The sequence below is a fragment of the Mobula birostris genome, chromosome 6 (assembly GCF_030028105.1).
Source record: "Mobula birostris isolate sMobBir1 chromosome 6, sMobBir1.hap1, whole genome shotgun sequence".
In the NCBI taxonomy this organism is placed as follows: Eukaryota; Metazoa; Chordata; class Chondrichthyes; order Myliobatiformes; family Myliobatidae; genus Mobula; species Mobula birostris.
The window spans coordinates 131108099-131124737 of record NC_092375.1 but is presented as its reverse complement, the minus strand read 5'-3'; the positions used below and the strand labels follow the sequence as shown (position 1 = coordinate 131124737).

At 43.3% G+C, this 16639-nt stretch overlaps 1 protein-coding gene across 6 annotated transcripts in view; it reads right to left on the bottom strand.

Annotated features, from left to right (window-relative positions):
• adam23a (ADAM metallopeptidase domain 23a) overlaps window positions 1-16639 on the bottom strand; it is a 163621-nt gene that overhangs the window by 130290 nt on the left and 16692 nt on the right. For all 6 annotated transcript variants that reach the window (XM_072261324.1, XM_072261327.1, XM_072261325.1 and 3 more), the window contains exon 3: window positions 8883-8959. In XM_072261324.1, coding sequence (XP_072117425.1) covers window positions 8883-8959 — 77 coding nt within the window. The remainder of the gene's footprint in view (window positions 1-8882; window positions 8960-16639) is intronic.

The window sequence follows — 16639 nt, the reverse complement described above, 5'->3', positions numbered from 1 at the left end:
GTTTTTTTTTTCCTTGAGACATTGTAACCATATAACCACATAGCAATTACAGCACAGAAACAGGCCATCTCGGCCCTTCTAGTCCGTGCCGAACGCTACTCTCACCTAGTCCTGCCGACCTGCACTCAGCCCATAACCCTCCATTCCTTTCCTGTCCATATATCTATCCAATTTAACTTTAAACATCAACAACGAACCTGCCTCAATCACTTCTGCTGGAAGCTCGTTACACACAGCTACCACTCTCTGAATAAAGAAGTTCCCCCTCGTGTTACCCCTAAACTTTTGCCCCCTAACTCTCAACTCATGTCCTCTTGTTTGAATCTCCCCTACTCTCAATGGAAAATGCCTATCCACGTTAACTCTATCTATCCCCCTCATAATTCTAAATACCTCTATCAAGTCCCCCCTCAACCTTCTACACTCCAAAGAATAAAGACACAACTTGTTCAACCTTTCTCTGTAACTTAGGAGATGAAACCCAGGTAATATTCTAGTAAATCTTCTCTGTACTCTCTCAATTTTGTTGACATCTTTCCTATAATTCGGAGACCAGAAATGTACTCAATACTCCAAATAAGTGTTGCTTACTTCGATATACTCACGTTATCTTTGAATAATATAATAATAATAAAAAGATTTGAAAAGAGAAAAAAGAATAGTGGAGTAATTGCTAGGAAGAAGTGTTGTTACAAATGGGAAAGCAATGAAACCTGAAGTCATACAGCACCAAACAATCCCTTTGGCCCATTGCATCCATGCCTACCAACAGGTAGGTATCTATATTCATCTCATTTACCAGTGCTAGATCAGTAAGCCACAATACCTTGGCAATTCAATTGCTCATCCAGACCGATTGAAACATTGTGAGTGTAACTGTCACTGTCTCTTTTCATACAACGCCTTCGTGATTATAACCACCCTCTGGGTGAAAAACTTCTTCCTCAGAACTCCGTACCTCAAATGAATGTTTCTCTGATCTTAGATACCTCCATGATAAAGAAAAGAAATTCTATCCTATCTAGGCATTCACAATGTTGTACACCTCTGTCAGGTTCCTCCATCTCTCCCCTCCAGCTTCCACTGCTCCAAAGCAAACAAGCTAGCCCTATCCAGTCTCTCCTCAAAACTGGAACATTCTTTAGCAAGGAACATCCTGGTGAACCTCTGTTGAACCCTATCTAGCACCATCACCTCCATTCTATAGTGTGATGAAACAATATTCAGGTGTGGCCAAGCCAAAGTGTTATAAAGTTATGCCAAGACCTCCTTGTCAATGGTCCAGCAAAAAAGATATGCATCCTGTATACCACCTTGACTACTTGCACTAGCACCTTAAGGGATCTTTGGACCTGTTCCTCAATACCCTCCAGCCACCTGCCATTTATGGTGTATATGCCCCATCATTCTTTGACCACCCAAAATGTATTTGTAGGATTAAATTCCACCTACCCAATTAACCAGCTGATCAATATCTTTCTGTAGCCGAGGAACACTCTCCTCACTAACATCACCACTAATTTTTGTGTCAGCTGCAATATACCAATCAGACCTCCTATATTCATATTTAAGTTGCTAATGCATGAAACAAAGAGCAAGGATCCCAGCACTTATCCCTACCATGTACTCCTAGTCACATATCAATCAGAAATAAGTGTACGGGGTCTTTAGAGTTAAAATGGTGACTTTGTTATGTTAATCTGGGGAATGCGGCTTTGTTGTGTTAAACGCTGAAGAGAGTTTGCATTAGCAGTTTGTTTTACTTTAAAGTGAGATAGCAGCGTGGTTACGTATCATTTTGTTTTCGGATACCATGCTGTATGATATGACTGTAGCGGGAGTTTTGGTGGGGAGTCGGAGGAGAGACGAGGAGGACGGTGGAGAGACGAGGAGGTCGGAGGAGAGACGGGGAGGACAGCGGACGGTTTTTTGACAGGGAGTCGGAGGAGAGACGGGGAGGACGGTGGAGAGACGGGGAGTCGGAGGAGAGACGGGGAAGACGGTGGAGAGACGGGGAGTCGGAGGAGAGACGGGGAGGACGGTGGATGTGCAGGGGTTTTTGGCAGGGAGTCGGAGGAGAGACGGGGAGGATGGTGGAGAGAGGGGAGGACAGAGGAGAGACGGGGAGTCAGAGGAGAGACGAGGAGGATGGCGGAGAGACGGGGAGTCGGAGGAGAGACGGGGAGGACGGTGGACGTGATTTTTGGGGGGAGTCGGAGGAGAGATGAGGAGGACGGTGGAGAGACGGGGAGTCGGGGAGTCGGGGGAGAGGCGGGGAGTCGGGGGAGAGGCGGAGGAGAGGCGGGGAGTCGGAGGAGAGGCGGGGAGGACGGCGGACATGCGGAGGGGCTCCGGTCAATCACTCCGGGTGGTCCCGAGCCGTGAATCGACAGGATTCGGGTGGTCGTCCGGAATCGATTGAGCTCCAACGGTAGCGCGCGAAGAACTTGGACTTTGATAAGTGTTGGCGCCTTTTTTTTTCATTACTTTCCTCTCTGTATCAAATTCATATTAATGTCATAGAATTAGTAATATCTATAAAGTGTATTTGTTAAAATTTACTGGGTGTGCTGGCTGATGATTGATGTTTGGGATTGATTCGGGCGGTAACCGACCCTGTGGGGAGTGTTGAAGCAGGTGCTGGGCGAGATTCCCCCTAGACATATACGAGCCAATATAACGGAACGTTACATAAGCAACCCTCCTCCATCACCATCCATCCCCAATTACCAAGCCAATTTTGGACCCAACTTGCCTTGGACCCATGGGCTGCAACTTCAACCCATCTTCCATGAAGCCTCTTGTCAAAGTCCTGATTGTAAATCACATCGATCACATTGTTCCAATCAATATATTTTAATACTTCTTCAAAAAGCTGAATTAGCCAGGCAAGATCTCCCAAAGTCCTGCTCACCCACTCTGATAAATCTCTGCCTTTCCCGGTGTGGAGTCAACGAGAGAAAGCATGGAAACTAGCCCTTCAGCACACCAAGTCCATGCCAATTATCAGTCACCTACTTACGCGAATCTGACAATGATTATTGCAGGATTAGATCATGATTTTTTTTAAAGTGTAGATTAACTCTGCCCCCTCAGACTAACTGGTCCTCAACTCCCACGATTTCACTTTTAAAAGACTCCCACTTCAGGAATGTATATTTACTTGCAAATAGCTGTTCCCACTCCAATTTTACCAGGTCCTGACTAGTGATACAGAATTCTGCCTTTCTCCAATTACTGGACCATCACTATCCTGTTCCATAACTACTTTAAAAGTCCATTATGTTCACTGTTCCTAAAGTGCTCACCCACTAATATTTCACCTACTTGGCTGCTTTCATCCTTTGGGATTAGGTCTAGCACTGCCTCTATCTTCAGCTATAGTCACAGTAGGGAAACAGGTCCTTCAGACCTCTAAGTCCGTGACAACCATCAACTGCCTTTTTAACACCAGTCCTCTCTCCATAACTCTATGGCTGCAAGTGCTTCCTGACATCAGCTTAGTTTGAATTTCAAGAAAAACTACAAATATATAGCAGGTCAAGCAGTATCTGTGGGAAGAGAGACAGAGTTAACGTTTCACGTCACAGACACTTTGACAGAAATGGCATGGAGGAAACAAGTTAATTTTAAGGATCAGAGTAATTAGTGTGGGTGGGAAGGATAGAACAAAGAGAATACCTATGATAGTGTGAGGCCAGGGTTGCCATGGTGATATGTCAATTTAGTTTGCAGCTCTAAGTTTGTTATGCCTCTATCCCTTTTGCTCTAGACTTCAGTACTTCCCCACCCCAACTAACAGAGGAACCTCATTTTTTTTTGAGTCATCACTGAGTGTTCTCTCCTTGCCTCGGTACTCATGTGCAGTAGGAAAGTACTATCAGGCCTGGTTGTACAATTCTCTACCCAACAATACATAGATGAGCGAGACACGCTATTGTTAATGTGAAAATTGGTAATAAAAACAGAGTAGGCCATACCTTGCTAATTGATGTACACTGCACTATCACACACCCATCAGCGCCTTATTTCTGAGAACCAGTTACATAAACTCACAAACACAGAGATTCTGCAGACGTTGGAAATCCAGAGTAACTGAGGAACTCAGCAAGTCAGGCGAGTCCTTCAGACCAAAACCTTTCACTGGTTACGTTACCTTTAGTAAACTGAGATTAAGGCAGTTAATTATATTTTTAACAGTAACACAAATGCTTATGCAAAATCAAGGCTGGAATATTCAACCATACTCATATGCAGTAAACTAGAGAACTTCCATTATTTTAAAAAAAATGTTTTTCTTGCTTTTCCCATATCAATCTTTTCCCCTTTCTCTTAATTTAGTCCATTTTAATATGCTCACTCTCAGCACCAGACTTGACGTAAGAACGTGCAGCAATACTTGCAGGCCACCCTCAGCACACCCTTCAGTGTGGTGGTTGCTAATGCAAATGAATCTGAATCTAAAAGTCGTGTGCTTCCCTTCCACCACCATCCGTCATCCTGTTGCCCCATTGCCTCATGCCAACTCCAAGAGCCAGAAAAGTCAAAGAGCGCAGAATAAGTGGATAATGACGACTGCTGTGATTTGCCCTGCTCCGATGCAAACACTTAAAATTTCCAAAATTTGGCATTCTGCTGGTAGCTGGCTGCTCTACAATAGGGCAAAGATTTTCCTTCGTGGTCTTCCCAGCCTTGGGACATGGAGGTGAGCACTGAGTAATAGAGACACGGCACAGAAACATGCCCATCAGCCCACCAAATCTGTACTGACCATCAAACACTTATTTACACTTAGTGCATCTCCTATATTCAAACCAAATTAAATCCACTGTGATTCAATGCTGTAAAACAGTAACATATGAAAACTTCCGGAGGTGACGAAAACTCTAGCTTTATACTGTACACACACATGCTAGTATAATACTATAGTATTCACCCACCCCCCCCAACCCTTGGAAGTCTTCATAAGAACATAAGAAATAGGAGCAGGAGTAGGCCATCTAGTCCATTGAGCCTGCTCTGCCATTCAACAAAATCATGGCTGATTTGGCCATGGACTCATCTCCACCTACTGCCTTTTCCCCATTACCCTTAATTCTCCTACTATGCAAAAATCTATCTAACCTTGTCTTAAATATATTTACTGAGGTAGCCTCCACTGCTTCATGGGCAGAGAATTGCACTCTCAGGGAAAAGCAGTTCCTTCTCAACTCCATCCTAAATTTACTCCCTCAAATCTTGAGGCTATGTCCCCTAGTTCTAGTCTCACCTACTGGTGGAAACAACTTTCCTGTCTCTATCTTATCTATCCCTTTCATAATTTTATATGTTTTTCTAATATCTTATATGTTTCTCTAAGATTTTATATGCTTCAAGGTTCATTGTTTTACAACATTGATTCACAGTGGATTTTATTTGGATTTTTTGACACTAATCAACATAAAAAGACTCTTGTGTCAAAGTGAAACCAGATCTTGACAAAGTGATCCAAATTAATTACAAATATAAATCACAAAAAATAATTACAAATATAAATCTGGCGGGAGCAAAGGATGTTGGGAATGGCGAGGGTGGAGTGCCGCTGGAGAGGTGTGGGTCAGGAGGAGTGCTGAGGCAGCGGGTGGCGTAGGTGCAGACACACCCAGACCTGAGAAATCAGGCAAGGTCATTTGATTACAGAATGTCTCCCTGGTGCTTCCCACTCCCTCCCCTCTCCCCTTCCCTTTTCCCAACCATGATTCCCCAGGCCTTGCCCCCTTCCCAGGCTCAGTCCACAACAGAGACCCATCTCAGGATCAGGTTTATCATCACTCGCATGCCATGGAATGTTTTTTGTGGCAGCAATACAGTGCAATACGTAAAATTACTACAGTACTGTGCCCAACTCTTGGGCACCCTAGTTATACACGTCCAAGACCTCTGCGCAGCACTGTACCTAATACACTGGCAATTTATGGTGGCTATTTAACCCACTGACCAACATGTCTTTGTGGGGTGGGAGGAAACCAGAACACTGGGGGGGGGGGGGGGGGGTAGAAAATGACCAGCTGGTCACAGGAGGAACCTGTAAACTCCGCAAAAAGTTCAGCATGGAACCTGGGTCTCCTGCACTGTGAGGCAGTGGCTCTTCCTGCCACTTTACAATACCCGGATCTGTCAGACCAGCCAAGTCACATACTCCTTGTCAAATGAAAGTACTGGCGAGTTAACATCTCCGTTAGGTTTCCCAAATTGGAAAAGAAAGGGAAGCCAGGTATCTTCATGTCAGTTTCCACCAGGCAACTTTCAAATACAGTAGGTGGCCCAGCCCCGCTCCACCCTCTCCAAGATCCTGCGATATCAGCTGGATGAAACTAAAGGCACATTGTCGTGATTTGCACATACTGATGTGTAGTGGGCAATAGAAATATTGACACTCTAAGACTACTTGTTAAGAGTAGATCAAGCAGCATCTGTGGAGGGAAATCGATGGTCAACATTTCAGATCCAATGGTTTGATGAAGGGTCTTGACCTGAAATGCCAACTGCTCATTTCCCTCCATAAATGCTGCCCGACCTGTCAAGTTCCTCCAGCGATTGCATGCTGTTGTACTATTCCTGGCAATTGTTTGGCATAATCCCATCACTGAGCACATTTAAAAGCAGCACCCATTATCAAGGACCCCATCATCCAGGCCATGTTCTCTTCTCATTACCACTATCGGGAAGGAGTTACAGAGGCCTTAGGTCCCACACCACCAGGTTTTGGAACAGTTATTACCCTACTCTCCTGAAGGCTCCTGAACCAACGTGGATAACTTCATTCACTTCAACACAGAACTGATTCCACAACTTATTGACTCACTTTCAAGGACTCTACAACTCATGTTCTCAATATTATTTATTTACTTTTTTTCCACTTTATTATTATTTGCACAATTTGTCTTTTTTGCACATTGGTTTTTTGTCAGTCTTGGTTATTTCTAGCTTATTATTGATAGTTTTCAAAAATTCTATTGTATTTCCTGTAAATATCTGCAAGAAAATGAATATGGTGAGATATATATACTTCAATAATAAATAGTCTTTGAACAATTGGAAGGATGAATGCTACAGGAAAGGAGGAAGAAAATGACCTGCATTTGGGAAAAAAAAGCCTGCAGATTCTCAGAATGTCATCAAGCACTTGAAGTAGCTTAAATGTCACTGACATCATCAATAATGCCCAGAAACCAGTAACGCAGAAGTAGAGATAAGCAATAAATCTATCACTTACAGTAACCAATCAGCAGGCAAGATTGTGTTACAGTCTAAAAATGTACGCACTGGGCCAGCACAGAGACTGCCACACTCTCAGTGCCCAAGAGACCATCAAATGATTAATTCTCTTCAGCCCTTCATCGCTCCAACCAGCTATTCATCAAATACACTAATTGATACTTGGACTTAGCTGTGTTTGCAAAGCCGCAACGCTACAGGGCAAATAGATCCCATTTTCAAATCCTGATCTTCATGTGGCTTTGGGTTCGTACTAACCATTTGCCAGGGGAGAAAAAGCAGGCTTTAAGTGGTTTCTTCCACTACTTGCAAGACACTCTGCGCTCTTCGCAGCCAATCGAAGATTTCTGACGTTGCACAGTGTAAACACCCGCTGTAATGATCAAATTACTCAAGACTTTTTTTTCCAAGAAGACAGCAGCACTGGCCAGGGGATAATCATGGGCAGGGAGAAAGGATATCACTACTATTCTTCCTCAAAATGGGGCTCAGAATGCTTATACATGCACCCATGGGGGGGGGGGGGGGGAGGAGGAGGAAAGAGTGAGGTATGCCCACAAGGTGACATGCCAAACCGCAACTACCCAATTTGTCAGCTTAGATTTTATATTCTGGAGTGTAATAACCCCAACCTTATTGGAATCTCCAAAGTATGTTACTACCATATAGCCCAAGAGATTTCTAAAACCAAGTCTCCCCATGTCAGATTGGCTGAGATACAGCTGTCTGTTCACCAGAGAACCTGCTTTCTGCACTTCCTAATCCCTGTTATTCTCAACCATTCAAAAAATGACTGAAGCATTACTAATTTTTTTAAAGGCTAACACAATTAAAATGTCAGTAACATCACAGTGGGCTCACAAAATCTAACCAACTTTAAGGTGGCACATCTACTTCCGAGCTGAAGCCTAGAGAAAATAAATGAGCCACATCTTAGCAAACGTTCATGGAGTTTACAGTACGTCTGTAGACAAACTAAAGAAAACATTAAGGAGAAATAAGGCATGGTGCATTTATGGATCAGACAAGTCACAGCATCACTGGCTAACGGAGGGTGCTGCTGGGATTTACGCTGTTGCTAAATGGAGTGGTGGGTTCACCGAGAACAAACAAGAGAAAATTTGCAGATGCTGGAAATCCGAGCAAGGCACACAAAATGCTGGAGGAATTCAGCAGGCCAGGCTACTAAAGAACATGCCCTGCCGAAGGGTCTCGGCCCAAAACGTCAACTGTACTTTTTTCCATAGATGCTGCCTGGCCTGCTGAGTTCCCCCAGCATTCTGTGTGCGTTGCTCGGATTCATCAACAGCTATCTTAGTGAGAAATGGGTGGAAAGCAATGGGAATGACCAGATTGGCTGGGACACAGAAGAACTTCACATACCCTGTTAGTCTAAAAAAAATGACTGAAACAATACCGACTATTACCATGAATCTGTTACATAGGATCAAATGTTGGAAGCATCCTTCTTCTATACCCAGTTATCCAGTAACCCCGTCGCCCTCCACCACCAATGAAGTACAAGACAAAGAATGGCACTTTCAGAACCTGGAGTCATGTCTGATTTCAAGTCCTAAAGCCCTTGGAATGTGTGCATGCATGCATATGAGATAGTTCGTACTTACTTGTTCAGTGTAATATCTAGGATAAAGGTGGTGTCGAAGGCCTCGATCTGGAAGCTCGCATGAGTAAGATGTACAGCCTGTGGGAGCAAACAAGAGGGAGACACATACATCAATAACAGTTCTGCTAAACCTTTAATTAGGTCTCAGGCAGAAAATTCTTTTTAAATATACTTTATTCATAAAATATTCATTTATACCATAGTGCATTCAAGTCAACATTTTATTATTCCCATTACTTAACACTAGCACATCCCTTGCAAACGCATTGTCTGAAAAAGTGGGCAAGTCAGCACAACCCATCCCACATGAGGGAAATATGGCCAATCTTCCAATCATATATTAAAGATCGATAGAGAGGGCCCTGCTCATCACAGACCATGAAGGGTCCTGGTGGTTGTTTGAAAGCTCTGAGAATGATGCTATTTCACAGAAAGACTTCAATAGTCTGATAGGGAATGATTCCACTGTATCCACCATCTCCTTTCCAATTGGAGGTCATTTATTGAATTCAGTCACATTAAGTGAAAAATACAAAACAAATATATTCCCGCCAGTTATTTCTCCTAAAAGCAGCTGCTTTAAGACTGGTAATTATCATAATATGGTCTGTGGGAGTTTGTTCCCCTCAATTTGAGTTCTGCATTACTGGTGGGGGGAGGGGGTACCCTTCAAAATTACTTCCAAAAAAAGTTGCAGATTGACTATTTTGTTTCAATCCTCAAACACTGATAACCTTCAGGATAATGTACAAAAAGAAATTAATGTTAGGAAACCTTAACGCAGAAGGCCATTCAGCCCATCAGTCCCAATGGACTCCCACCAGGACAATCTCATTCCCTCTCTCTTTATTGCCTTGCATGTTTAACTTATCCACTCTCATATGAAGTCCTTTGAACTCATTTGCCACTTGTCTACAATAAGGATGGTTTACAGTGGCTAATTAATCTGCACGCCCATCTGTGAGATGTGGAAGGAAACCCGAGCATCCCAAGGAAGCACACACAGTCACAGGGAGAATGGGCAAACCCCACACAAAACAGCAGCCGAGGTCAGTTTCAATCCCAGGTCAATGGAGCCACCTGGCAGCTGCTCTTCTTGCCATGTCACCATTTAGTTGTAAACTTCATGAAGTCTGGAGAAAGGTGCTAATTAAGAAGGGGAACACTTCAAATTAGGGTGGGGTAACTTATACAACTCTTCCCTTGGAGGGTCAGACACCCTGAGCCAATAGGCTGGTCCTGGACTTATTTCCTGGCATTTACATATGACTATTTAATTATTTATGGTTTTATATCGCTTTATTTATACTCTATTCTTGGTTGGTGCAACTGTAATGAAAACCAATTTCCCTCGGGATCAATAAAGTATGACTATGACTATGACTAATGGCAGCTCACAAAGAAGACAACCTTTTCTTGAACAAGCTATTAAGAGTTAAATCGCAAATTCTTTGCACCCATTAACAAAAAAAGCTTGGCTCACTAATTCTCGGCCTGGTTAATGGCCTCTTGAAGAGCAGTCACCTGAATTTTAATTAAAATTTGGAAAGAATAACCATTTACTGAAAATATGGATTTAATTTCAGTCAAGGAGATATCATCCACTCTAACTGGAGGTCACTGTTTATTGAATCTGCTCAATATTAATGTGAAGTATGTGTATATAAACACACACTTTTTCAGAAGGCGAGGACAAGGGCAATGCTAATGGAGCCTTCCTGTGCCAATTAATTTGAACACTGAGGTCAATGCTCTCTGCCAAAGAGCAGGGGCTCCCTGTAAAAGAATAAGGCAGTTGTTACAACATAAATAGCTGCTAAAAACAAACACTAAAATTGTCAGCCCATTTAGATCTCTTCAACTATCTCTACTCTACTAAATTCTGTAATAACCACCAAAATCCTTAACACAAGAGACTCTGCAGATGCTGGAAATCCAGGGTTACATACGCAAAATGCTGGAGGAACTCAGCAGGTCAGACAGACCAAAATACTTGTCTTTCAGACAAATGTGCATTCTCCGAATGTTATTATTAGTGGTGGTATTCCACTTCCTTGAAGTACAACTTTCTGTACTGCCTTAAGGAGGAAAATTACGGTGCAGCGCATTGGTACAGCTCGTAGAGCTGCTTCCTCAGCTCCAGTAATCCAGGTTAGATCCCATGCTCAGGGGCCATCTGCACAGTGCTTGCATCCTCTCCAAATAACCACATAGGTTTTTTCAGGGGGTTCTGGTTCCTCCCATAACCCAAAGAGACAGAAAGTAGATTATTAGGCTGCTGTAAATGCCCCCTGATGCAAGTAGGGAGAGGGAGGGGTGGGAGTAGGCAGCAAAGTTTCTGTGGTGAATGAGTATCTGATGGATCACTGTGAAACCCAAATTAAGTACAACTGGTAAAGTCTAAGCTGTTTGGTGTGACCACTGACTACCTCTTCCACCATTTGGCTGACAGGGCAGTGTACAACCTGTATTGCAAACCTGCTCAGCCTTCTATCTGGACTACAGTGCATTAGATTTACAAACAACTGCCTGATGGGTTCTACACCCAAGTCAAGATGGCTTTAAAACCATAGACATGTACTCGCTCCCTCTTTGATAGTCGATGGCGGGAAGGAAATCAAATTAGCTGAAGTTGGGAACTTGGCACCTTAGTAGGATGGTCCATCTACTGGACACTGATGGTGGGCACAGTTGGCAATGCACAGGCTTTGCCAAGCAAAGCACAAAATGCTGGAGGGACTCAGCAAGTCAGGCATCACCCACGAAGGGAAATGGACAGTCAACATCTTAGGTTGAGACTCTTCACCTCAACTCTATTCAAAACGTCTGCAAGGCTTCATCGTGGCTTGCGATACCAGCAACAGGTCCAACAGTGAACCGGAGGAGCCCCAAGTTAAGAAACTGCAAGGGTAAAAAGACTCTGATGGGAGTTATATACAGGCCTCCAAACAATAGCCAAGATGGGTTACAGGTTATATTGGGAGATAGAAAATGCATGTCAAAAGAGCAATGTTACAATAATCATGGGTATTTCAAAATGCAAATAGATTGGGAAAATCAGGTTGGTGCTGGATCCAAGAGAGTTTGTAGAATGCCCACAAGACGGCTTTTTAGAGCAGCTTGTTGTAGGGCACGCTGATTTGGGTGTTGTGTAATGAACCAGATTTGATTAGGGAGTTTAAGGTAAAGGAACCCTTAGGAGGCAGTGATCACAATATGTTAGAATTCATCCTGCAATCTGAGAGGGAGAAGCTAGAGTCAAATGTATCAATATTACAGTGGGGCAAAGTGAATTACAGAGGCATGAGAGAGGAGCTGGCCAAAGTTGATTGGAAGGGGACAGTGCATGGCCAGCGAGAGATCTGCAAAGGCTGGAGTTTCTGAAAGCAATTCGGAAGACGCAGGATAGATACATTCCAAAGAAGTAGTATTCTAAAGACAGGATAATACCACCATAGGACCATAAGATACAGGAGCAGAATTAGGCCATTTAGCCCATCGAGTCTGCTCTGCCATCTCATCATGGCTGATCTAATTTTCCTCTCAGCCCCAATCTCCTGCCTTCTCCCCATATCCATTCATGCCTTGACCAATCAAGAATCTATCAACCTCTGCGTTAAATATCTGTAACGCCTTAGGAAAAGTTTCACTGCTAATGTAATAGTCTTTTTATAGCAGTAGTGTTTGGGTTATGGTTAGAGTTAACGGGTGCTTTGGAATGTGAGCTGTCCAATGAGGGGAGTGTTTTTTCTGGCTATGTGCCTGACACTGAGGTGATCAGGGTCTTTGTTCGGTGGAAGATGGAGAGAAAAGATGCCAGAAAGGAGAGGTCATAGACACCAGAAAGGAATGGACTTGGAGTGGGGCCAGGAGTCGACAAAGTCCGGGGGAATCGATGGGAAACTGTGAGCTCCAGCTTGTGCACATCAGACTGTTCCATTAAAATGGACCCTTTTCTTTTTGTTTTACTTTACTAACCCTTTAGTCAAATTAAGAATTATAAAGCTAAATCGTTTAATTGCATATGGTGTACTGTCCCTTATTTAGTAGTACTGATTTGTAACAGGGTGACACATCACTCAGCATCCACACAAACAGGAGGTTTTGCACCTCAGTCTCATACGTTTGGTGGGGCCAGAGATTGTCTTCCCCAGATTTACACAGCCAACAGAACCTGAGGATTATATTATATATATATATATATATATATATATATATATAAAAACATTTGGCCTCCACAGCTGCCTGAGGCAAATAATTCCACAGTTTCACCACTCTCAGGCTAAAGAAATTCCTCCACATCTCCTTTCTAAAAGGACACCCATCTATTCGGAGGATGAGTCCCCTGGTCTTAAACTCTCCCACCATAATAAACAGCCTCTTCACATTCACTCTATCAAGGCCTTTTACCATTCAATAAGTTTCAATGAGGTCACCCCTCATTCTTCTGAATTCTAGTGAATACAGGCCCAGAACCATCACACGCCCTTCATAAGACAAGCCACTCAATCCCGGAATCATTTTCATGAACCTTCTTTGAACCCTCTCCAGTTTCAGCACATCCTTTCTAAGGGGGTCCAAACCTGCTCACAATGCTCTAAGTGAGGCCTCACCAGTGCTTTATAAAGTTTCAACATTACATTCTTGCTTTTATATTCTAGTCCTCTTGAAATGAATGCTAACATTGCATTTGCCTTCTTCACCACAGACTCAACTTGCAAATTCATCGTTAGTGAACCCTGTGCAAGGACAAACAAGTCCCTTTGCACCTCAGTTTTGTCGTATTTTCTCTCCATTTACAAAATAGTCAACCCTTTCATTTCTTCTACTGAAGTGCATGACCATACACTTCCCGACACTGTATTCCATCTGCCGTTTCATTGCCCATTCTCCGAATTTGTCTAAGTCCTTCTGTAGCCCCTCCACTTCCTCAAAACTACCTGCTTTTCCATCTATCTTCATACTGTCTGCAAATTTTGCAACAAAGCCATCTGTTCCATCATCCAAATAATTGACAGATAATGTAAAAAGAATTGGTCCCAACACAGACCCATGTGGAACACTACCAGTCACTGATAGCCAGCTAGAAAAGGCTCTCTTTATTCCCACTCTTTGCCTCCTGCCAACCAGCCACTGTTTTATCTATGCTAGAATCTTTCCTGTAATACCATGGGCTCGTAATTTGTTAAGCAGCCTCATGTATGGCACCTTTTCAAAGGCCTTCTGAAAATCCGAAGTGCACAACATCAACTGATTCTCCTTTGTCTATTTTGCTTGTTATTTCTTCAAAGAATTCCAACAAATTTGTCAAGTAAGAGTTTCTCTTGAGGAAGCCATGCTGACTATGGCCTATTTTATCATGTGCCTCCAAGTACCCTGAGACTTCCTTAAATATCGACTCCAACATCTTCCCAACCACCGAGGTCAGAGTAACTGGCCTATAGTTTCCTCTCTTCTACCTCTCTCCCTTCTTGAAGAGTGCAGTAACAATTGCAATTTTACAGTCTTCCAGGATCTAGTGATTCTTGAAAGATTATTATTAATGTCTCCACAATCTCTTCAGCCATTCTTTCCGAACTCTGGTGTGTACACCATCTGGTCCAGGTGACTTACCTACATTCAGACCTTTCAGTTTCCCAAGAACCTATTCTCCAGTTATGGTAATTTCACACACTTCATGCCCCCTGTCACTTGGAACTTCCACCATACTGCTATTGTCTTCCACCATGCAAAACACTATTTCAGTTTGTCCACCATTTCATTGCTCTCCATTACTATCTCTCCAGCAACATTTTCTAGTGGTCCAATATCCACTCTCGCCTCTCTTTTACACTTTATGTACAGGTGTCCCCTGCTTTTCGAACCTTCGCTTTACGAAACCTCACTGTTACGAAAGACCTACATTAGTGCCGTTTTCACTCTCAGAAGGTGCTTTCACTGTTACGAAAAAAAAGCAGCGCGCGGGGAAAATCAGCGCGCAATAAAATGCAGCGCGCCGTGCGCCCCGAACAGCCACTCTCCCCGGATTCGGAACTGCATTCTCGCCAGCACCTGCTTAAACACGTGCCTGTGAGCAGCCGTTTGCAAGATGAGTTCTAAGGTATTGGAAAAGCCTAAAAGAGTTTGTAAGGGTGTTACACTTGGTGTAAAACTAGACATAATTAAGCGTTTTGATCATGGTGAACGAAGTAAGGACAACGTGAGTTTGGCTTGTGGAAGTTGACGAACATGATGTTGAAGAGGTTTTGGCATCCCTTCACCAAGAACTGATAGATGAAGAGCTGATGCAATTGGAAGAGGGAAGGATAACAATCGAAACCGAATGCAGTAGCGAACGGACCGAAAGTGACTGTGTGAGATTTTCGCTGCAGTGATAAAGTACGACTTTAATTTTGAAAGGGTACGTAGGTTTAGGGGATATTTACAGGATGGTTTGAGTCCTTCCTTATAAAGAACTGTATGATAGAAAAATGCGCGAGGCTCAGCAGTCAAGCAAGCCTTCCGCATCAGCCACAGCAGACGACGAACCTCGACCTTTGACATCGAGGCAAGCAGTCATAGGAGAAGATGAGTTGCCTGCTCTAATGGAAACAGACGACGAGATAACACCCCAGTGTCCCACCACCCCGCGATTCGCGGAGAATGCAGCGGTAGCCGGGAGGGACACAGCACATCTTCAAGAAAAAAGTCGAAATAAACATGCTAATTAATTAGGTGCCGCCCGACACGTAATTAATTAGCATGTTTATTTCGGCTTTTTTCTTAAAGATGTGCTGGATGCCTCCCGGCTACCGCTGGACCCCTGCATCCCTCGCGGCAATGTATCGCTCAGCGGCCTGAAGGGCGGGGGCCACTCACCACCCAACCTGCGACGACTCAGTCTAACACATCATCATCAGTGTGCTCAGCGCTGAACCAATTCCAGTAAGTGAAACTACACTGTACATACATTATTTCTACTTTATATCGGCTGTGTATTTTTACGTGTTATTTGGTATGATTTGGCAGGTTACTGGAGAGCGCTTGCGCCGTGTTTTTGCCAACAGCGCTTGCGTGAGATTTTCTGCCGAGAGCGCTTGCGTGAGATTTTCGCTACGGAGAACAGTTAAGTAATGATTGTGGAAAAGTATTTCTACTGTATATAGGCTGTGTATTTATCATATCGTTCCTGCTCTTACTATATGTTACTGTTATTTTAGGTTTTGCGTGTTACTTGGCATGATTTGGTAGGTTATTTTTGGGTCTGCGAACGCTCACAAATTTTTCCCATATAAATAAATGGTAATTGCTTCTTCGCTTTACGACATTTCAGCTTACGAACCGTTTCATAGAAACGCTCTACCTTCAGATGGCGGGGGAAACCTGTATCTGAAGAGACTCTTGTTACCCTCTTTAATATTATTGGCTGGCTTACTTTAGTATTCCATCTTTACCTTCTTAATGATTTTTAGATGCTTTCAGATGGTTTTTAAAAGCTTCCTAATCCTCTAACTTCCTACCAATTTTTGCTCTATTATATGCTCTCTCTTTGGCTTTCATGTTGGCTTTAACTTCTCGTCAGCCACTGTTGTGTCATCTTCCTTTTAGAATACTTCTTCCTCTTTGAGATGTATATATCCAGTGCCTTCCAAATGGCTTCCAGAAATCCCAGCCACTGCTGCTCTGCCGTTATTCCTGCCACTGTTCTTTTCCAATCAATTCTCCTTTCTCATGCCTCTGCAATTCCCTTTACTCCACTGTAATCTGATACATCTGATT